Below are 23837 nucleotides of genomic sequence, written 5' to 3' on the forward strand. Positions count from 1 at the left end.
TCCTTAGATTTGATTTAAAAACAGATAAATCTGGTTGTGTTCCGAGGTGAGATGGATGATTGTTCAAGAGATGAAGGCCAGCCATCACAAGTGACCAGTCACCATTCAATGCAGTGTTAGTCTCTACTCAGTCTAAAACAATTGATGTTTTCTACCACTTGCCGCCATGTTTGACAGTTTCGTCATGGTACTCATCTCACTACATTACAAAGCAAAAAACATAAGAGTAGTTGATGACCAGAATCAAGGCCTGATAACTTTCTTGGAGGAATTCTCAATGTGTTTCATACACTATAGTCTGTTTGCAGTGAAAACGTACCGATGACTTTCACTCTAAACAAAAAGTAAATCGATTAAAGCGAAATTAAGATTGCTAATCCTCATAATTTTACCTTGCCAATTGAACATTCAAATCTCAGAATTTTATTCAACTTAGGATAAAAGTTGTTTAACAAACGGTCATAGTTTCCAATCGCTATTATTGGTTTGTATAACAATGGGGTATGCACATTAGATGAAACACCGAGAACAAGTAGGGTTGGTCTAAGTTAACGCCCATCATGTACCGCATGTGCATTTGTTCCACTGTTCCATCTACTGCGCTTACCCCCTTGTAATACAAACCAATAATAGCAATTTGAATCTATGATCGTTTGTTAAACAACCTTTATCCTAAGTTGAATAAAATTCTGAGATTTAATATTCATTTGGCAAGGTAAAATTATGAGGATTCGCGATTTTAATTTCACTTAATTTGATTTACTGTTTTGTTTAAAGTGAAATTTATCGGTACATTTTCACTGCAAACAGACTATAGGTGCCTGGAATATTATAACCCCTCTCTCTTAGATAAAACCAAATTGAATCAGATGATGAGTCACGACTCACAGTTAGTACAATACTGTGATTGAGAATGTTCCATTGTACAGCATCAAGCAGATTGTGACTGAAGAACACTGATCTCTCTTGCCATGTTGCTCCGTGCTTTTTCTTCATACAACTGTGTAAACTCTTCTGTAGAGAAGATGTGATCCCTGGCAAGGAAGTTCTGTAGAACCTGCAGCATGAGGGTGAAACTGACCATAGCTTCAAACTGACAAACACCACACATGATATGTAAGACACTTATATTTATAAGCCTAGGAAATTAACATTTTTAACTTGAGTACAGAAGTAGTGTCAACTTTATTTCACTAGTCCTTGAGTTTGTAGCAAGTCCTGCTTAAACAAGACAAAAAGTGTATTATTATAATAATATTTTAGTTTCATTCCGATCCAATGTACAGCAAAATTTAGGCTTTGAGAACTCTCTTAGAATTATATCCCTCAATTCCTACGATTCAATGACGACTACCAATAATCAATTTTAACTTGTCCTCAGCATGATTTAGTAGACTTGGGCTTGTGGACCAGCATCAATGTCTAAGGCTGAATAATGCAGTGTTATGGACACTGTTAACAGGGAATGAGAACATTCTTCACTTGTCACAACACCACAAATTGTTAAATCTGTTGAATAGCGTATTAGTATTTCTATATCAAACCCTTGCTAGTTGTGACATCTTTTTCAAAACTAACATGAATTAAATTAACACCTGACATGTATCCATTATACAATATTTATGTTGATTTGCGAGTGAGAACCAATATGATTATTTCACACACACAATATAATTATTTCTACGGATATTATCATTTCACTTAATGTAACAGAATGTAGATTACCTGAGCTCTCTTGGAGTTGAATGTTGCAGTGTCCAGATGACAGTACTCTCTCTGTATCTGCCTGGCGTAGTCGCTGTAACCTGGACAATCCAGTTCTAGTTAACACAACATTATTACGGAAACTGTCAAGACAGACAGCCTTTAACGTGTCTAAGGTAACCCATAAATAACAAAATATTTTTACTTTTCACAGCTTGCCTGCGTTTCTATTCAGGCAAGTATAGAGGAAAATTAACAATTTTATGATTTCTGATGATACAGAGTATATATAAATACATGTTTATCAATTGTAAACACAAACAGCTATTGGTAATTTCTAGTAACACTGGCACAATCAAATGGCACTGAAAAAATAACATCTTCATTTCAGTGATGTCTTGTCATCAGATTTGACTCAGCTGAACTTCATTTCTAGCAGAATTCAGTAAGGAACAAAATAACGTGAAATACTTCTGTTAAATATTAGTTCATATTTTTTTGTATAGAATACTGTTTTATATTTGTTTTCACTGCATGTGGTTCATGCAAATATACCATGATCCCTAACTTTTTTCTTCAGTATATCCAACCTGATTCGGACTAGTATTAATCTACTGACCAGCACTTTCCTGTTGATGACAAATTTTGCTCTAAACCAACATTAGTGCCAGGATTATATAAAGTATATAACTTCAACCCTACACAAATATGAGGAGAAAGCTTTTTAGAGACAATGGATTCAAATTACTGAGTGGAGACATCAGTTATCAATGTATGGTGACACAAGTGAAGATACACACCATCAGCTGGTCGACCTAGCACTGCCATATCAAAATCCAGGAAAAACTTCAAGTCCCTGTTGCCAACGGCAACATGAGTGATGGTTGCGTCTATCAGCTGTATTGTTGCATCTCTAAGATACGCATCCTGCAGAATAACAGTAAAATGGAACACCTTTTGAATGTTCATATACTTGACTGAGGCGAAGTGTTACTGTGATGATAATTCCACATAATGCATCGTGTTATTGTCCACTAATGGCAAAAAATTCTGTGATCACCAACAATCAGCAATAATATCATTGAAGCAAATATTTCTTTTGTTTTTCAGTCTATGAAAACCCAAGTCTTCTAAAAGTCAAAAACCCACAGAAGTTAAAGGACACACATTATGATGAACAGTTTCAATGGAAGTATAACTCTTGAGACCTTCGGTGGGTAGCCAGGGTCAGGTTGTAAATTTTGCCTTGCTGCCCTTATAAATCTTGAAAAACTTACTAATTCAGCTTCATGGGCAAAGTCCCTGAACATCTGTATACTGTCTTGTTCATTGCTTGAAGACTTCGGATCATACACGATACTGAAAAAGGCCATTGTTATTGAACGTGTCAAAGATGGTCTTGCTCTGGAAAATGTAATGTAACATAAAACTTAATAGAGTTATTCTAAATACAAGTTATTTGTCTAACAATTACTGATTCTAGGGTATTCCACACAATAGTTTATGTAAGATATTATTGATAACTAACTATTCTTTGATAATCATTAATAATATTTTACATCAGTGATGTTTCAGATTGTCAAATTTTTTTTAGCCAGCCCTAACATTTATGATTAGTAACTCTTCACACTGGGAATGGTCTTTTCTTGTTAACCCTTGTGATTTCTTTGAAGTATATCTAGTCCCCGGGATTCAAACATAAATCCACATGACCAAAGAGGTTTAAAACCTTATGCTGACAATGTAAGGATGTCATCTATGGGATGACTCCACACCCTGAGCTATACATTGAAAGGGGTTATAGCTAAAACGGCACCACAGCAGAACGGCACCAATTTTGTTTGGTGAAAACGGCATCATACTGGCGAAAACGGCTACTGATTTCAGAGACAAATGGCGCCATGTATAAAACAAAGTATGATGTTGAGTTTTATGTTTTATTTCATTTAATTGTAACATTAGCAAGATTATATCAACATACATAAAACAAAGTATGACGTTGACATCCACTGACTCTCAAAGTAGTCAGTCAGTTGTCGCAGCTTGCCATGAGTGGGGTTCTTTGTTTATTATATTTTGAGCAGTAAAAGATAATGTGGGCTATTGTTTCAGGAATTTGGCAAGTGATACATTTGCAGTTTGGATGAGGTTGATTTTGTGTAGATAGTGACTATGATTGCAATTTGCTAATCTTAATCTGGTTATGGCAACATCAACTCGGCATGTTTGGTCCTTGGATCCGTCAGTATAAATGTTCTTGCACTGTGAATTTGTTACGTATATAGTGTTCATTAGGTTTGTGTTGGTCAAGATGTTTGGCAGTAATGCTGGAGGGAGAGATCTGTAGTATGGGTTTGTATTATAATGTATATTCTGTAGTATAGAAATCAAGTTGTTGTTTAATTTCCTGTATTTTTGGGGGGATGCCCTTTCCAATCACTGTCGGCACAGAGTAGACGCATTTATTATCCAAACATTCTGCAATCCGACTATCGGCTATGGGATGCCCTTTCCAATCACTGTCGGCACAGAGTAGACGCATTTATTATCCAAACATTCTGCAATCCGACTATCGGCTATGGGATGCCCTTTCCAATCACTGTCGGCACAGAGTACACTCATTTATTATCCAAACATTCTGCAATCCGACTATCGGCTATGGGATGCCCTTTCCTATCACTGTCGGCACAGAGTACACTCATTTATTATCCAAACATTCTGCAATCCGACTATCGGCTATGGGATGCCCTTTCCTATCACTGTCGGCACAGAGTACACTCATTTATTATCCAAACATTCTGCAATCCGATTATCGGCTATGGGATGCCCTTTCCTATCACTGTCGGCACAGAGTACACTCATTTATTATCCAAACATTCTGCAATCCGACTATCGGCTATGGGATGCCCTTTCCAATCACTGTCGGCACAGAGTACACTCATTTATTATCCAAACATTCTGCAATCCGACTATCGGCTATGGGATGCCCTTTCCAATCACTGTCGGCACAGAGTAGACGCATTTATTATCCAAACATTCTGCAATCCGACTATCGGCTATGGGATGCCCTTTCCAATCACTGTCGGCACACTCAGTACACTCATTTATTATCCAAACATTCTGCAATCCGACTATCGGCTATGGGATGCCCTTTTCCAATCACTGTCGGCACAGTACACTCATTTATTATCCAAACATTCTGCAATCCGACTATCGGCTATGGGATGCCCTTTCCAATCACTGTCGGCACACTCAGTACACTCATTTATTATCCAAACATTCTGCAATCCTATGCTATGGGATGCCCTTTCCTATATCGGCTATGGGATGCCCTTTCCTATCACTGTCTCAGCATTTATTATCCAAACATTCTGCAATCCAACTATCGGCTATGGGATGCCCTTTCCAATCACTGTCGGCACAGAGTACACTCATTTATTATCCAAACATTCTGCAATCCGACTATCGGCTATGGGATGCCCTTTCCTATCACTGTCGGCACAGAGTACACTCATTTATTATCCAAACATTCTGCAATCCGACTATCGGCTATGGGATGCCCTTTCCTATCACTGTCGGCACAGAGTACACTCATTTATTATCCAAACATTCTGCAATCCGACTATCGGCTATGGGATGCCCTTTCCAATCACTGTCGGCACAGAGTACACTCATTTATTATCCAAACATTCTGCAATCCGACTATCGGCTATGGGATGCCCTTTCCAATCACTGTCGGCACAGAGTAGACGCATTTATTATCCAAACATTCTGCAATCCGACTATCGGCTATGGGATGCCCTTTCCAATCACTGTCGGCACACTCAGTACACTCATTTATTATCCAAACATTCTGCAATCCGACTATCGGCTATGGGATGCCCTTTCCAATCACTGTCAGCACACTCAGTACACTCATTTATTATCCAAACATTCTGCAATCCGACTATCGGCTATGGGATGCCCTTTCCAATCACTGTCGGCACAGAGTAGACGCATTTATTATCCAAACATTCTGCAATCCGACTATCGGCTATGGGATGTCCTTTCCTATCACTAACGGCAGTGTAAACGTATTTAGTATCTAAACATTCTGCAATCCGACTATCGGCTATGGGATGTCCTTTCCTATCACTATCCTCAGTGTAAACGTATTTAGTATCTAAACATTCTGCAATCTGACTATCGGTTATGGGATGTCCTTTCCTATCACTATCGGCAGTGTAAACGTATTTAGTATCTAAACATTCTGCAATCCGAGTAGTAGACAGAGTGAGGCTTCTGGACCAGGGTAATCTAAAGCTTCATTTAATAGATAAAGCCTTAGTTGGACCCTTACCATTACCATATACTACAGAGATTTATTTCATAAAATAAGACTTTTTCAAGCAAAATGTCCCAATTCCCAAAGAAATGTATTCCCCAAGAGGAATTGTGTCTCTATCACACGAAACGGTGGGATACGAACCCCACCCGATATCTTACCTCTATGTCGTGTTGACGGGAGGTAATACTGTACCGTACGGTACGATCAATAATTCTTCTCTCACAAACCCCCTACCTGGCCCATCCATCAAGTAGTATAAGGTAGGTTCGTCGGCTTTGATGTCAACTTTATCTATGTTGTAAGTTTTGACTGACCATATTGGGTCAGTAGCCCGTTTCCGAGCGTCTCCTTCATGTTCCCCAGGTTGATAGAGATATCTAACTAGGACCCTGTCTGGTATCTGTTTCTCCTTCCCACGTAAAGGTGCGGCTGACTCTGATATTATTGATTTTAATTTTATAGCGTCTGCCGGTTTCTTACCAGTGAGCCGAGTAACTTCATGGTTTATTGCTGACACCACCTTAGGTAACCTTTTGACCCATTCAGTCGATCGTTTTTCTGGGTTGGTCATTTCTCTCGCATATTGATACCCGAATAAACGCTCGGCCAAAGTCCTATTAAATCTCTCTACTATGGCTTGGCTGCGATGAGCTCCAACCGTGCCACGCCTGACCTTTGTATCGTGTTTAGCTAGCAGTTGTGACACGACACCCATGAACTCTCGCCCGGGGTCAACTTGGAGCTCTGATGGCCATGTCAACGGACTGCGTTTGTATATACGCTCAATAGCTTGAGCTACCTGGGCAGAATCTTTCGTGGTCAATGGTTCAGCTTCCTTATACCGGCTGGCTACATCCACGATAGTCAGAGCATACTTGTACCTCTTGTCGTGGGGTAGGAACAGCAGGTCTGCTTGGTGAACGTTATTAGGTACATTAATACCAAACTTCCTTCTAGGCACATAGCGTGGTGGTGGTAAATATATCTGCCAAAGTGCTTGTTTTTCAAGCCATGTTTTGACCTCCTCCGGGGATACTCGAGTTATTTTAGCTAGCTTATCTACAGCGCTAGCTCCTTTCCAATATCCACGCGGACTGTAGTAAATAGCCTCAAATTTTTTCTGGTTCCGTGACATGTCACTATTTATTTATACCTATGTTCTTGGTTCAATTTTCTCATGCCCGTACGCGTACGTGTTTATCCCATCAATGGCTATCCAACGTTTGGTATCCATAGGGGATAATGATGTTTTATTTATAGTCAACCCGTATATCCTATGCCCATCACTTCTAAGTGTGTTCATTTTATGTTTAAAGGTACGGGTCTTGAACAGAGCTTCCTTGAATCTGGCGTGTTTGATGTGTTGTTTCACCACGTATTTTTTTACACCCTTAGCTTTCCGGATTTCACCATTGTCGGCCTTCAGTATGGAGTACATCTTAGGCCTCAACCCTATGTACTCGACTATGGGCGTGCCAGCACACTCGTCCTTCATCTTACCTAGGACCTTTTTATTCACCGTGCTGTGTATGGCATGGTCCTTGGGATAGTCGCTGGTGTCGTACAAATCGAGGTGTTTTTTCATGTCCTCGTACACGTCCTCGGTTCGAATCTCCATCAGCAAGGAATCCGTGTCAGTGTATAGCACTTCACACCTGTCGCCGTACTGTTTCTTCAGCTCGTTGTAGTAAAAATCGTACATCAGGTGTTTGGATAAATCAAGGATGCTCATCCCCACGTAAACAGGTCGGTTTAATATTATGTGACTTTTCTTCATGTGTATGGCAGCCAGGTCGTTATCGAATATCTTGCTACGGTTGAATGCAGGGTTAGCGATCAGCTTCCTGAGTTTTTCCTCCTCATTCGACCGAACCAGCTTCACGTCTACGCGTTTCCTCAGGTTCTCCATCGTCTTACCGAATACCGAGTTGTTCATGAGCTTATATAAGTTTTTCTCAAAGTCACTGGTGGCCAGCTTTCGGAGGTCCGTGTTCATTCTGATGTAAGGCTCCATCCATGGGCTCTGGTTGAACTTCAGCACTCTGTGTATTTTGGTCAGTTTCATACCCAACGACAGGTACAGCTGCAGGTTGCGATAGTGAACTATGTATTTGGTCTTATTCATTAAGTTAGGTACGAGTTTTTCAACACCCGTCACCCGCCTATCTAATAAGTTATGTTGGTATTCAGACATCCAGTCTGGGTTAACCCTCATACGTTCGGGAGCTAGCGGATAGCTGTTGTGTGACGTGTGTAATGCCTTGGGATACTCCAAGTCTACTTCGAGGATATAACCTTTGTTTGAATCCGGCGCGATGCTCATAATATCGAAATCGGATGATACCCATTTGAATCCCCCCTGTTGGTAGATACTGACTCATGGCCCATCCGTACAGGTTATTTGCGTCGAGATAGAGAATGTGATTGGTTGGTTTGCTAGGGTCGTAGCCATTCACGTATTGATTATTTGCTTTAGCGTATCGTTTGGTTGCCATGGAGATCCCACCTCGCAAACCTTTCTCAATGAACAGGTGCATGTCATAATCAGTAAACAATTCCAACTTAACTCCAGTCTTTTTAAGCAAGGCATCCCACGACAGGCCTGGGCTGGTGTAATACCATGCTGGATCTAGTTTATACTGTTTGATACATGTCCTCCTAAATGTCTCAAACACGTCGGCTAATAGTAGTACATCCATCTTCAAGTACAGATCGTGATAGTCACCCAGGTTTTTTACAACCAAGTTTATTCCATACATTAATAGCGTACGAGTAATCGTCTTCGGATATTTCCGAGTCTGTCAGATTGCTGTAAAATTCTCTGATGGGAGGTAGTCTGGTATCGGCGAACTTAGTCCAACTATCCATGTACTCATAGGGATACACACCCTTCCTCATAAGCAGAGATCTAGTCTCGACGTCTGTGTATCGATCGGTGATAGGGAAGGTATCGTTGGCTTTGATCAGGCTGGCTAATGACGACAATAGAAATTGACACGAGTCAATGAACCTAAGTCCGTCTAAGCTGAAAGAGAGATATTTCTCCATGTTGTTGGGGATGCACGTTATATTACCATCGATTTTCGCGATGGCCTGCATGATTAAGTGAGAGTCGTACCCTCTCAAGTTGTGAAAGACAACGGGAATGTTTATTGTTTTAGGGTTGATTCTAAGCTTGAGGTTACACTCGTTATGAGCGGCGCCTCTATACTTACCGGTTATGTGACAGTGATCTCTCACCGAATCACCGTTCAGTGGTGAGTCACACACGTGACAGTTAATGCTACGGGAGTGAGCTAACCTGTCGGCTTGGGTCATACGCATGGGAGCGATTCTATGCAACTTTTCCCTAATAATTTCTTCTTCCTCCTTCAAACACTTTAGAAACCTTTCAACCGCGTCAGAACCCCTGTACACTACGGGAGATTTCGTTTCCCCGTCACAACGGACGACTATGTATCCAAATCCACATGCTTCATGCTCTTGTGTTTTGAGTGTGGTTGGGGTACCCCCAATATCAACAGGTTTGACCAAGGCTTCAAAGTCGGCGTATATGATATAAGGAACAGACATTTGGTGCTTGTGGTTGTAGAATTTTAGGATATTGTCACCTTCCTCGGGCATGTCGATGCGTATAGCCGTCTGTCCCACACCTTGACAATACTCCTGGTGGGATTCTAATAAATCAGCTCGGCTGAAACCGTGCAGACATCGCATACAAAAGTGTTTTTTCCTCTTGTGTTTCGACTGATCGTACAACAACCGATTGAAATGTTTTATCCACGTGTAGTGATACTTTTCACCTCGTTGGATCATGAATATATTGATAACGTTCCCCCCCTTTCCCACCAACGAGCTGAGCCTGTGTATTATTGTTGTGTCGTCTTCGTGTCCAAAGACATTTATAGCTAGATTATTCTGTTTTTCTACTTTAGTGATCTGAGATATGGTGGTTGGTTCATCTATACCATCCCAGTTGAGTCCATCGTCTTGGGGATAACTAGAAGGCCTGTCTGAATGAGTGTCAGCTGGAAACAAAGCTGATCTGATAGCTAATCTCAAGCAATCGTTTCCTCTATTCTTAACGTTGACTATGGCATGTTTTTTTCTTATAGTAGGGAGGCAAGTCTAGGTATGACCCGCCTTTGAACGGCACGTAGTTAGCTATGTCTAGATAGACAATATCGATTTTATCTACAGCCCACCCGGATCCCAAGTGTGTGTAGCGTTCTAGGTATTCCTGTATCTGCTGAAAACTAGTATCGATCGATGTGTTTATAGTCTCTATCTGGGTCACGACCTCTTGTACACCTCGGAAGTAAGGCTGAACGTACTCGGTAACATCCCCTACGTTCTTTTCGAGTGTCATTTTAATTGTGATTTGAAATTTGATACTTCCAAGACTGGCTAGTTCCTGTTTTATTTTATCATCTATCAGGGGCTTAATATCTGAGACATCTATATTCCTATCAACGCGCATGCGCCAGCCTCTTAAATACTTACCTACAGCGCGTTCAGTGCGTACGAACTGTATAGTATTCATAATTGCGTACACACCTAAAGAATTAATGTCTAATTGGGCCGCCGTAAATGTAAAAAAATCATATATCCTCTCCGTTACCCCAATGAACTATTTTTAGATGGGCTGTTTCGATCCAGTGCTCACACTGTTTGATATAGTATTTCTTGAAGTTTAGCAGGTATTCCGATATACTTGTAAAACAATCTATCTGGTGTTGAGTCGTGATGGTCCCCACACATACGAAGGGACGAGTATACTTAACACCATCTTTAATCCATACCATTTTCAATATTACCTGAAATCTGAAGTTCAGTTTATCTTTGAGTATGTTTTTTTTTTACCTGAGATTCAATGTCTTCACTGGGATCAAGTTCCACAAACATATCTATACGTAAGTGTGTAATAATCTCTAATTGGGGTCTATCTTGAGAAATCGTCTACGTTCTTTTATGTAGGCCTTTTTATTCTCGTAGATGAGGTGATGTCTGACTACGTTAGCCCCGTGAGCTTTACATAAACAATAGTGTCCTTTGACTCCTATACCACACACAGAACACGAGTAGTTGGGACTTCCCATGTGGGAATAACAGTACCCATGAGTACCGCATACCCTACCACAGGTCTCGGTCTTCCCCATAAGTATGTATTCACATCTATACATGTTAACATATTTATATGTGTATTAGTCTAATTGCTTCACAACCAAAGCAGTCGCCGCTATACCCAGCGCTATGAAGGTCAGTTCACGGTCCATTTGCCCCCTTGGATGGTGTGTAGTACTGAGCGAGTGTTGGCTTCTGTAGTGGCTCCAATCGTTTACCAGTTAATAAGTAGTATTGTCTCGCTGCGTCGTCGACATCGTGGAATGTTTGAACGGCATGGTTTTCACGCCTGAGTTGTTCGTTAATGTAATCGATCCGCTGGAGGCGTTGTTTAGCGTACTCGGATTGTGCTATTTGTAAGTTCTCAATAGCGAGATCGTGCCGCTTCCTCTCCGCCTGTATTTCAGCCGCGTGTGACTCTCGTAGTTTAGAGAAGAGGAAATTACTCCCGGAAAATGCCAGGGCATTCACTAACGCACCACCGACCATCATAGCAATCGTAGCCATCCTTATATTTATTTCATAATATCTTCAGGTATTATTCCTTGTTTTACTAGGATGTCCTTGGTGGCCATCGCCATACCAAGGTTCATTATTAGCATACCCATATCCTGAAGGTTGAAATCTAGCTTGATAGTTGGTTGTTTAAGCACCATTTTGGTCAACCGAGCGTATCCTACGGCTAGACTGGCGACCACGGTGGCGTGGTATGCGTCGTTGACGAACGTTTTCCCCTCAGACATTATGTATATGATATAAATATATTAAATTATAACATGATATGCGGGTTGACCTCTAATTGTGGGGGAGGGTTTCCCTCCCTGTGTCGTGTATATAACCACGAGATAGCCACGGCAGCAGTTGCGCATACAACCAACAAGAGTCGCTCCGGGTGAGTCACCCTGATAATTTTATGTTGGTTACACCACCGTTTTTTACCGGCAGCTACTCTCTTAGGATTCTTCTGCCTGGTGACTGTGGGAGGGTTCACAGTCACCTGTGAGGAGGTCTCCTCCAGTTGGGGTGGGGTCTCCTCCTTGGGGGTCTCCTGTGCAGCATCCATCTATACTATTATTATTATTTTTCCTCTCAAATTGACAATGCTTTGCCGTGATAATTGCCGCCGTCACCGGGGCTAACAACATACCGTATTTGTGGTACAGCTCGCAGCTAATAGAGCTCAAGGCGTGTTCGATAAAAGGGTCTTTCTCTAAGTCTTCCCACAGGTAAAGTCGGCGCTCCGGGGGGATGGGAAGGAAGTATGACGCAATACCAGTGTATATCTGGGTCATAGCCGATCCTATTGTCTTTGTCATTTCTGAACCTAGTCTAGTCTCGTATTTAGCGTACAGTTTATCGATTTCTTCGGCTGACATTTTGTGAATTTTATCCGGAGTGTACTCCCCAAAATAATGTTTGGCTTTGCCACCAACAGCCAACGCCACCAGTTTTCTCTCGCTTATCATCATCCACCTGTATTTGGGGTACCAACAGTTGCTCTAGCAACTCCTCACACTCCATCCTATAATATGATAAGTAAGTTTTAGTTTTAACAATATAATATACGATATAAGCGAAACACAGAGAAATGAAAGTTAAGTTGCACACGACGAGCACTTCAAATACCATAACTATAACTAAATGCTAAGTATTTATACTAAGCATTGCTAAGCTTTGCTAAGCATTGTTAAAAATTTACTAAGCATTGCTAAGCATTGCTAAGCTAAAACACACTATAATCCACGGGTTGGTCGGTCTTGAGCACGAGCTTAGCGTGTTTAGTTTCAGCGAGCTGTTTCTTCACCCGTTCCCGTTCTAATTTGCTCATCACATCGTTCTCTCTCAAACACTCTTCGAACGAATCCCCTGTCCTTGCAGTGAAATAAGGCAACCCATCGCGTCTGCTCCTGAGGTCTTTCAACACCGAGTTGAACTTCTGCGTTAGCACCCAGACGCTGTGCTTTGCGTGTCGGCCTGAAAATGCCAGGTACGATAGCATATCTCTCTTTTTGTTATCTCACGATTAGCGCTGCAGTCGTCCAGTATGAACAACGTCGACTCCCTTTAAATTTCATATGGTAAGCTTTCAACCAGTCCTGTAGACGTGGCCCCGGATCGACTCTGTGTACGTCAGGGTCCGTCATAACCCAAGGTCTTTCCGTGTACGTTTTATTCATGCTCAGAGTAGGACACATGATAACGATGTGGTCGAACACATCCCTGTAGTACCCTCCAACATATCCAACACGAAAACGGTCTTCCCACAGCCAGTCTGCCCGCACACTATGGCGCAGTGTGGGTCGCGGGGCAAATCAGTGAATGGCTTGCCGCCAGGCAAATCAGTAAATGGCTTGCACGAATCTCCCATTGTCTATATTAAGTTGCGCATCCATAATAACGTACAGATATAATTTCAACTTGCCAGCGGGTTGAGCCTTCTTGGTAATCTGGATAGTAATTCCTTCGCTGCCATTGTCTATTCTACGGCCGCTACCGTGCAGTTTATCGTCATCCGTGGATCGCATGTCCAACCACAGCGCGTACTTGTTAGTTAAGTATTCGCCGATTTGCACGGAGGATAGGTCCAGGTCTTTGGCTATATATGGATGTTTGCTCGGCAGCTTTTTTATCTCATCCCACTGCTGGTACGCACGCATACCATGACTAAACAGCTGGTTGGGCACGCCCTCGATGGTCACTTCCACCTTTTCGATCTCTGGGTTGAAAAACTTCTCGCTGTCCCTCCGGAACGGCTCGTAATCCTCCACAGGAACTACCAGGATGCCTTTCATCGATCGCGCCGGCACGTTCAGGTTGATATTCCACACAGTGTCGCTCTTATCCCGCACGATAGATCTATGTCTCAGTATACGATCGTACAGGATGGCTACATTACCCGAGTACTGGTTTCGAACCTGCCTGGCCAGCTCCGGGTTAGTGACCATGTCGAACTCCAGAGAGATGTTGTCTATGGCGTAACTGGCCTCATCACCGTTCGGCGTACGCACTACTTTACTGTAGTCATTAAACGTGAGCTCGTATTCAAGCCTATCACCCAGCGCGGCTTGGTAAAACGGCGCGTGTTCCGTGAGCAACTCGAAGTCGAGCGGCACGCAGAACCGGTTCCCGTACGCTTGAGCGATGGCCTTTTCACCGTCTGATAGCTTGTCTAACTGGTCTGCCGTGAAGGCATACCCAATGCGCGACCTGGTCGATTTACTGATACCTTGGTACACGTCATTGACGCGTTCTCCCTCGCTTTTCCAGAGGTCCTTGTAGCAGTGAAAGACGTCGCTATCGTCGATACTCAGCACCTCGTTACCGGTGATCTTGATGGTGGTTTTCTTGATGATAGCTCGACCTACGTTCCGCACTAGCTCGCGTTTGTCGTTGTCGGAGGTCAACGTGATGTTGAACGCCAGTCGAACAGTGCCTGGTACAATGAGGTCATTCGCGCCAAGGTTTGGAAATCTAACCAGCAGCGTTTGATTCTGGTCTATCTTGCTGGGATTGTTGGTGATGGTCACCGACTGACGCACGGCTTTGACACCTAGTGGCTCTCTCGATCTTCTGAAAGGATCTAGTTTTCTACCGTACATTGTTATATAAATGAAATATATAAGTTTTAATACTAAATAATGGCTGAAGGCGGTCATGAAGAAATACCTATGGATGATATGTGGGATGATAGTGCCGTGGATGATGAAACCTCATTCTCGCAAGGCAACGAACTCGTGAAGCAGGCCGTCAACGGGTTTTACGATGGTTTAAAAGAGGATAGAAATTACGTAGAGCCGTGGGGGCGAGAATATTCCAAGTTTTTTGTCGATGGCAAGGGCACGCTGCGATTGAGGGCTCACCCAGAGATCGATCTCATGAATAAGCGCACTAGAGAACCGCTTGCTTTATCAACACTCGGCAGTCGCCATGGGGGTGACTTTATCCGCGATGAACTAGGCTTCATAGATTACGGGGGCGCACGACCTAAAGCCCTTCCCCTTCAAGATCTGCAAGACATCAGGGGCGCCACATCGGATCAAGACATGACTGATAACATTGAAAAGCTGTTGGCCACCTACCATGACAAACCCTTACCCGGATTCGAATTTACCGCTCGGGAACTGCGGGGGCTGGACATGGCCATGCAAACCATTCGCGGCCATCTCGTGAACAACACGGCCAAACTGGACGCGATAGACGACCATATCGCCCATGAAAAGGTCAAACTCGGTGAAACGGAGGACGAGTCTCTGAAAGCCACCATCGAGGAACGAATACGTAATTTGGAAGAGGAAAGGAAGACCCGGCTGGAAACGGCATCCTCCTTCCGAGACCAGCTTCGATCCCAGGTCAGCCGTGTGCGGGAAACCGTTGATCGAGCCCTCCACCAAGACACCACGTTAGCTGACAGGATCCGAATCCTGTTCCGTGAACAAGGCATCACCATCGCCAGCATTCTGACTGCATTGGGCTTCATCATATCTACCCTGGTGGTGTCACTTAGTGGGGGTACCCCCACACCCCCAAGTGGTGGCACAGGTGGTGTCAAAGAGTGGATTAAAAAACTAGGGGAAACTCTAGCTAAACTGGCTGGTAAGGCCGCCGAAGCCCTACCCGGCATCCTGGGTAGCATCGTCTCGTGGTTGCTGAGCGCTCTGGCTAAAACTGCTACGTGGCTCAGTCAAAACTTGTGGGCAGCTATCGTCGCCGTAGCTGGTTTGGTGTACGTAGCGGCTAAGAAATTTTTAACCAAATAATACCTAAAGCCACCCCACCAACCACCATTGCTGTTTTATTATCGATGTGCTGCTGATTGGATTGTGGGGCCACCTCCACAGGTGGTGTTGGTTGAACCCTAGACTCCGGTGGTGACGCCACTATACCCATTTCACCGGTCGTGGATGGTGGGACGTGTGGGATGTTGACATCTAGGTTGACGCCCAACTTTTGGTCCGCCGTGGCTACAATTATTTCGTTGTTGTAGCCCACCACTTTCTTTATTCTCAGTTGCATATCGCTCGGAGCCATGTACAGTCCCACGTCGAACACGTAGTCGACTTTCGACCTGGCATACTCCAACACGTCTTGGTAGCGTTTGATGGCACTCGGTAGATCAACTGGAGCATTGATAGCATCCTCTACGTTGACAACGAACTGTTTCTGTGCGTCGTAAGCAGTCCCCTTACCTAGGATATTTGAACGCGTTTGCGTCTGCGCACCCAACAGTGCCCATACGTACGTTCGAATCGAGTCATTCAAGCGTTCGGTGCCGGCACGAGTATACCCTTTCGATTCCAACATGAATTTTTTCCAATCACCCCCCTGCTCGAACCTCCAAACTCGGTAATCCTTGCTGTCGTCGAATGCCATGTAACGGTCATCCCACTCGTTTGTTGTGACGTAAGCATTCGCATACGTTTCACCACCCCATTCTTTCAACTTCTCGCTGGCTTCCACGAGAGGCATGTTGTGAACGATAGGAATACCCAATCCGTGGTTCGGTCCCGGCAAACGCCAATCCGTTTTAGTGTCGATTCCGAATTCGTTGCAAATACGTTCGTAGGCCCGTCTATCGTACTGGTTGTTTACTGCATTCCACGCTTTTTCCTGTGAGAGTGGAGCGCTGATCTCTTTGAGGATACGCCTGACCTGGTAGTACACGTGAAACGTGAACACAGACTGACTCAGCGGTCCACGCCGAGTGTCGGATACACCACACCCCGTTGTAGCGCACCACACGGCGAAGTTGAGTTGATTCTGCCAGAACTGCATCGGGTTGTTGAACCAAGCGTGCACTGTCTTAACGTTAGTCACCGAAAACTTATACTTATCGAACACATCTATGAACTGGGCGTCGAAATACAATCCATCAGCGACCACGATCTTCATGTTTTAAAACTATTATATAATGAGTTTATATAACATGTACATAACACTTCCAGGAATAACGAGCGGCGAGGCCGTTCAGCTGACGCACGCGATCGATAACACGTCGGGTCAACTCGAAATAGCACTGTGCGATATAACCTACCTACCGCGATGGACTAACATCAACGCTAGCAACAATAAACTGTTCGTAGGTGGCGCTAGCAACAAGATAATTGATGGTTACTACAGCGTGTGCTCTCTAAGCGACGAGGTATTCAAACCATTGGGAGCCGAACTCAAGATGAACGACTCAAACGGTACAGTGGTGTTAATCAACAACGGAAGAAACTCCTTGCGGCTAGGTAGACCATTGGCTAGAACACTCGGTATACAGCCTGAAGAGATAAAACCAACGACTACCGCCACAGGCACGAAGTTACCCGACCTAGTACCGTACCGAGAGCTGTGCATTCATCTCAACCAGGTTAGCACAACGGACAATATTCAAGGAGGCCACCCTTCAACTATACTTAGAGCAGTGCCGGTTAAAACGGAGAAATACAACGACGGCAGAACCGAGTCGTTTTCAACGTGGCAATATAAGAGGTTAACCCAGGGCAACATCCCTGAGCTGATAATATCGGTGTTAGATATAAATCATAATCTCGTGAATATAGGATACCTCAGCGTAACGCTGCACATAAAATGACCAGCGCACAAGGTCCCGGAATGAAGTTGAAAAAATGCACCAATGTGGGGATCTCCGATCTCGGGGACACACGCGGATTCGACGACCCCGGAGTAGATGGTAAAGTGTACGCCTTGCAACTTAAAAACAGCATTTACAAACGCGTTGAAGTTTCCGGTGGTACTAGCAACCTAAGCGATATAGTAGATACCTCAAGAGCGGTAGTCAACACTAAGTACACCCTTGTCACCACCGGGGATGATAACTGGATGATATACCCATACGGGGGCAAACTGTTCGACTTAACCGATGTTGAGAGCACTACCGTCGCCCGAAACAAACCATATACGCTCGTTTTCACCGATGATGACAAGTGGGTGTTATTACCGGGTAAAGTCGACTGGTTTCTCAATATTAGGCTCGGCTCCCCCTACGTGTTTACGGATAACAAAGACAACCACCTAAACAAAGTCGTGAACAACGGAACCCTGCTCGTGGCTTACATCCCGACTCAGAGACGTAGCGTAGTCATCAGCCCACTCGCCAGTATGGCAGCCCACATGCTATCGAGTAAAGCGGGGATGCAAAACGTGGTATTGCAGTTGGTGTCTGAATTCGAAGGTGTGGTCAGGATCCTGGAGAGTCTACCGGCGAACTCAACACTGGTCATCCAAGTCTACCTAGGGGAACCATCGCGGGATGATGTAGAGATCGTGAAGGGGGTCAAACTCCGGTGGGGGAAACAACAACAGTATCACGTTTGCAACGTTTACGTGCGGGTGGGTGTCGACTCCAAAACCAGTCTGCAGGGTGTCACCGTGGTCGTGGAAGACACTATATCACTAACCAAGATCTTCCTACCCGACAATATACATTTTATGGGGGTGAAGTGCACCCCTGAACTATTATCAGAAAACCAGTTGGAAATTATCTCGTAATAATATTATAGCAATGTCTTGGCTTCACCCCAACACTACGATTAACGATTTAGGGGATACGGAGGGATTCGATCAACCTGGTGAGGAAGACACCTTATACATCCTACACTTGAAAGACAACGTGTATAGGCGGGTGTCGTTATCGGATTTTAAAGAGCCCAAATGGATAGTCAACTTAACACTCGCCTCACCTTATATCACATCAAAAGAAGATGGGTATATCTATGAAATTAAGAATAGCGGTACCGCGCTCGGGTGTTTCGTTCCCGGGACCTAATACAACGATTATAATAACCTCGGGTTTACCTAATATGTTACTATCATTCCTAGGGGGTGAGTTACAGTATAGATGCTACAGAACCCGACGGAATATTCCAGTTGTGTCACCAGGCTCCACACTCATCATAGAAGTCTACATCACTAGAGTTAATAGTAATAATCTAGAACAACAACTTGTACCTGGGGTGATAGTACACTGGAATCCCCAGAAAGTTAATGAACGTTACTGCACCATCATCATACAAACGGACCCCTCAACGGGTTCTATAACCTCCTCAATAAACCCCTCCTATGGGGATCGTGTGGATGTAAAGTTACCTATTAAACTCTCATCTATTTTCCTACATGAGGATTTAAACCTTATAAGCCTCAAGTACGTTGATCGACTGTTAAATGAAACCCAATTAAAATATCTTTTGTAATATATATTATAGGATGGGATTGTATCCAGGCATAGATGAAGTAGTGAAGACCCTGGAAACCGTAGACGGGTTTCGTTTGAGGCAGTTATGCGATGTAAGACGCCAACTGGAACAAGATCGTGATAAGCGGAAAGCACTATATAAGAAATACCATAGGGTTTTCAATGCCGTGGACGGGGCTGATACTGCCCTTATGACAACCAGCATGGGCCTAGGGGTGGCTGGTGTTGGGTTATTAACCACCATCGTGGCTGTACCTATAGTTCTAGGTATTGAAATAACGGCTGGGGTGACAGGGGTGTTAGGTTTGGTGCTTAAATTTGTATCCCGTAGACTACATCGTAAGGCATTGAAGCATGATGAGATCAGGGTTCTGGCCGAAGCGAAGTTAAACACGATAGACGACCGTATTTCAGCGGCACTCGCTGATAACAAAATCTCGGAGGAGGAGTTTCGTTCGATCCTCTCCGAACTCACAAAATATGATAAAATGAAACAAGATATTCGATCCAAGTCTCGTAAGTCTGCTATAAGTGAGGATGAGAAAAAAAAGTACATAGAACAAGGGGTGAAAAAAGCCCGACAAGCGTTTATAACGAACACCAAAAATATAACAGACGATTTACGTTAAACTGTTTCGTTGAGGTCAACGTGACATAGTGTCATAGATAAAACGAACTACTTGATGGATGGGCCAGGTAGGGGGTTTGTGAGAGAAGAATTATTGATCGTACCGTACGGTACAGTATTACCTCCCGTCAACACGACATAGAGGTAAGATATCGGGTGGGGTTCGTATCCCACCGTTTCGTGTGATAGAGACACAATTCCCCTTGGGGAATACATTTCTTTGGGAATTGGGACATTTTGCTTGAAAAAGTCTTATTTTATGAAATAAATCTCTGTAGTATATGGTAATGGTAAGGGTCCAACTAAGGCTTTATCTATTAAATGAAGCTTTAGATTACCCTGGTCCAGAAGCCTCACTCTGTCTACTACTATCCGACTATCGGCTATGGGATGTCCTTTCCTATCACTATCGGCAGTGTAAACGTATTTAGTATCTAAACATTCTGCAATCCGACTATCGGCTATGGGATGTCCTTTCCTATCACTATCCGCAGTGTAAACGTATTTAGTATCTAAACATTCTGCAATCAGTTTTATCAGAATTATCTATGACAAACTAGATAAGATTTTAGTTGGTGCCGTTTTCGCCATAAGATTTGTAGCCATTTTCGCCAAGTCGAGGTTCCGTTATGTCCAAATGGTGCAGTTTTCGGCAGGCGCCATTTTGCTGTGGTGACGTTTTAGCCTGAACCTCAGTGAAAGTATCTTCAAGTCGAAAAGAGAAATGTGAAGAAACAACATTATATAAACATGATAAAAGTACTGTAATTCTGATCGCATATATTTTCTGCTTCCAACAATACATGTATATATGAGCAGGAATCTTAAATTAAACGCCACAGGTGGTATTCGTAGAAGATACTATAGAGCAAGCACCTACAATATAACACTGACCAAATATCTATATCCCTAGTCAGTGATAAACATTTGTATCAGCTTTGCCAATAATATTTAGATCTATCTGCATTTCTCTAACTAGTTACAAGACCAAGACAACTCACTCGTGGAAGAATATTGCTAATGCGACTGCGCTACAGTTCCCTAATCGTTGTTTCCAGTTGTTGTAGCAGACAAACATATCTGCTATGTGGTCAAGCGTGTGATAATGCCGCTGTATTTCCGTGTATTTATTTACAATAGTCGTCCACCATTTGTCAGCTTCTTCTGCACCAACGCGGATGCCATGACAAAGTTCTGTCCAAATAATGTGCAGCTTAGTAGGTGCCATTACGTGTAGAAACTCATCTTTTTGTTGTTTCAAAAGTTCCGCAAATTGAAGTTTGTTCGTTTCCTTACTCGTAGTCATACTCTAACGCGTGGTCCGATGTTCGGTGAAGTGGCTGACCACTGAAGCTAATATCAAGTTTGGGAACAACAGACCTTGGCTTCAATGGTAATTACTGCAAGAACTTGTAACGTTATATTGAAGCATGACCAGTCGGAAGCGGTATGTGAGGAAGTTGCAATCAGCTGGTGACAGCAAGCTTGTCCCGCGAAATCTAACTTTACAGGTATGGCGTAAACATTACTTGGCTTGTGTGAGTGCACGAAATGTCTGATTTCCATGTTGTTGACGACTGGATTAAGAATGAGGACTATTTTTATGGATATACAACTTCTTTATTCTTTATTCTAATCACGACTGGATTGTTTGCTTGCCAGTGAACAGGTCAGGGGAAATACGGGAAAAGGGGGTTTCTAAGGTTGGATCAAGTTAGCAGTCCTAGAATTTGTAGAACATTAGTTGAAAAAGTGCAGATGAAAACGGCGTGAGTTGGCTGGCGAAGATCAAATTGTATTACATGCCATCTGTTATGCCATTAAAGTAAAGCGAGCTGATAACAAACTTGGTCAATAAAATGTAAAATCTGAGATAAATTATCACTACTGGCTACCGAACAGTTATCGGCGCTTATGCTATGTTCACACTATCACGATTCAAGCCACGACTGAAATTGTGGTGTTAATCGTGGGAGCACCTTTAGAATACAGCACCACAACTTCTCGTGAGGACGATCTCTGCCGTAGATCACGTGTCATTAAGACAAGCAACCAGTTTGTGAGAACACGTCGGACGCGAACTTGGACCTTCGGATTGTTAGCTCGACAGCTAACCGACTGAGCTACAGCGTGATGACAAAAGTATTCACGACTTTTCATAATGGCTGAAGTAAACACAAGACCGTATGAAAACTTTAAACAGCGATATTTCAAAAAAAGAATTATGTCATACCTCAGTACTTGGTCAAGTTCCCCTTGGAGCGTATGCAGGCCATAATCCGTCGTGGAATTGATTCATATAAGTTTCTAACATAGTGTAGAGTGATATTTGTCCAGACATCGTGGATGGCGTCATACAGTTCGTCAGTGGTCAGGATAGTTTGTGATCGTCGCTGTAGTGTTCTTTTGATGTGTAGCCATACATTTTCAATAATATTGAGATCGGGAGACTGTGCAGGCCAAGTCATGCAATTTACAGCATTGTCACACTTGTATTCCTGAATAATTCGTGCCCGATGCACTGGGGCATTGTCATCTTGAAACCGATATGGTTTGTTGTTGAAGTGCCGAGCTATAACGGGCCAGAGGTTGTCTTCAAGTATTTCACGATACTTGACAGCATTAATATTACCATTAACACGACACAAGGTGCCAACACCGTACCAAGTTAAAGAACCCCAGATCATAACTGATAACCTGGCCTGTTTCGAGTGAATCATGCATTTGGGACGATAGGCTTCATGCGCACTTCTCCAAACGAAACCTCTTCCTTTCTGACCAATAACTACCTGCGATTCATCACTGAATATCACCTGTTTCCACTGATTTTTGACTGTCCAAATGCTCCTTTCCAAACACCAGTGAAGTCGTTTCCTTCTGTTCACTTCCTTCACAACAAGGCGCTTTCTAATAACCCGACGAAAAACACCATTCCGATGCAAAACTCTTTGATTTGTTCTACTGTTTACTTGTTGATGTTGACCAACTTTATAATCATGGGTAATATCTCTTAGAATGTTAAATCTATTCTTGCGCACACTCCTCAACAAAACATGTTCACTACGAATACTCACTTTTTTCCGCCTACCACTTCATCGGCTGTTTTCAACATTACCACGATTCAAATATTTTTTCCAAACATACCGAATTGTTGATTCAGGTACACCTAATAATTTCACAATGTCAGAAGTTTTCTTTCCATTCCGTTTCAAATCCACAATTAGTTCTTTCGTACTGATGTTGAGTTCCTTTGATTTTCAGCCCATTGTTTAGAGCAGACGATTTCTGCATTCCAAGCAGACGACATATGACGTCATTACACATGCGCACTAATCGTATTATCTAGCTCACAAGCGACGTATCAAATATGAAAATCTGTTCAGTATTTGTGAGGCAAGAGACAAAATACGAGACGTTTCTATCAAAGCCGAACGGACATATTTGCCAAATCGCGAATACTTTTGTCGTGACGCTGTACGTCCACACTGTTGCACAATGTGCAAATTTATCGAGTCATTCCTGTGACGTCACGTAAATGAACGGAAAGAGTCGAATAGGTCACGGACAATTACGAAGGTTACGGGTAGACTTGGTGTCTCGTGATTTTAATCTACAGACAATTGCCGAATGGATCCGATGACATTTGGCACAGTGGTCCCATTCAGTAATCAACAAGATAACGTGTGGCATGGAATGAGCCGATATGCCTCAAACTCAATAGGGTTGTTGACGTCAGGCGTCAGACGTAGATTTCATGGTGCATGCATGAATGACGCGCTTTTATATAAATCTGTGATTTTGTGACAGAAAAGTGATGTAGGGAACACTGTAAGGATAATGTGGATCGCACTAAGGAA

General features: G+C 43.2%; 1 protein-coding gene across 1 annotated transcript; it reads right to left on the reverse strand.

The window, feature by feature from the left end:
• Positions 1 to 725: 725 nt before the first annotated feature.
• LOC124256753 lies at positions 726 to 21261 on the reverse strand. Its single transcript, XM_046690716.1, has 5 exons — positions 20982 to 21261; positions 2982 to 3063; positions 2505 to 2631; positions 1726 to 1805; positions 726 to 1057 (listed from the first exon to the last, which is right to left on the reverse strand). Exons 1-5 carry the CDS (start codon positions 21206 to 21208, stop codon positions 932 to 934), a joined length of 642 nt encoding a protein of 213 aa, XP_046546672.1. The 5' UTR covers positions 21209 to 21261; the 3' UTR covers positions 726 to 931.
• Between the last annotated feature and the right edge of the window lie 2576 nt (positions 21262 to 23837).

This window comes from Haliotis rubra, unplaced genomic scaffold (genome assembly GCF_003918875.1).
Source record: "Haliotis rubra isolate DU_JTF1 unplaced genomic scaffold, ASM391887v1 Scf638, whole genome shotgun sequence".
NCBI classification, from domain to species: domain Eukaryota; kingdom Metazoa; phylum Mollusca; class Gastropoda; order Lepetellida; family Haliotidae; genus Haliotis; species Haliotis rubra.

Excerpts from the sequence above, each read along its gene's own strand:
- LOC124256753 (XM_046690716.1), bottom strand. The coding sequence starts at position 21,208 with ATGGCACCTACTAAGCTGCACATTATTTGGACAGAACTTTGTCATGGC. Across the intron at positions 3,064-20,981 it reads TTAGCAATATTCTTCCACGA|TATCGTGTATGATCCGAAGT; the intron begins GTGAGTTGTCTT and ends GGCCTTTTTCAG. Across the intron at positions 1,058-1,725 it reads TCAACTCCAAGAGAGCTCAG|GTTCTACAGAACTTCCTTGC; the intron begins GTAATCTACATT and ends CTCATGCTGCAG.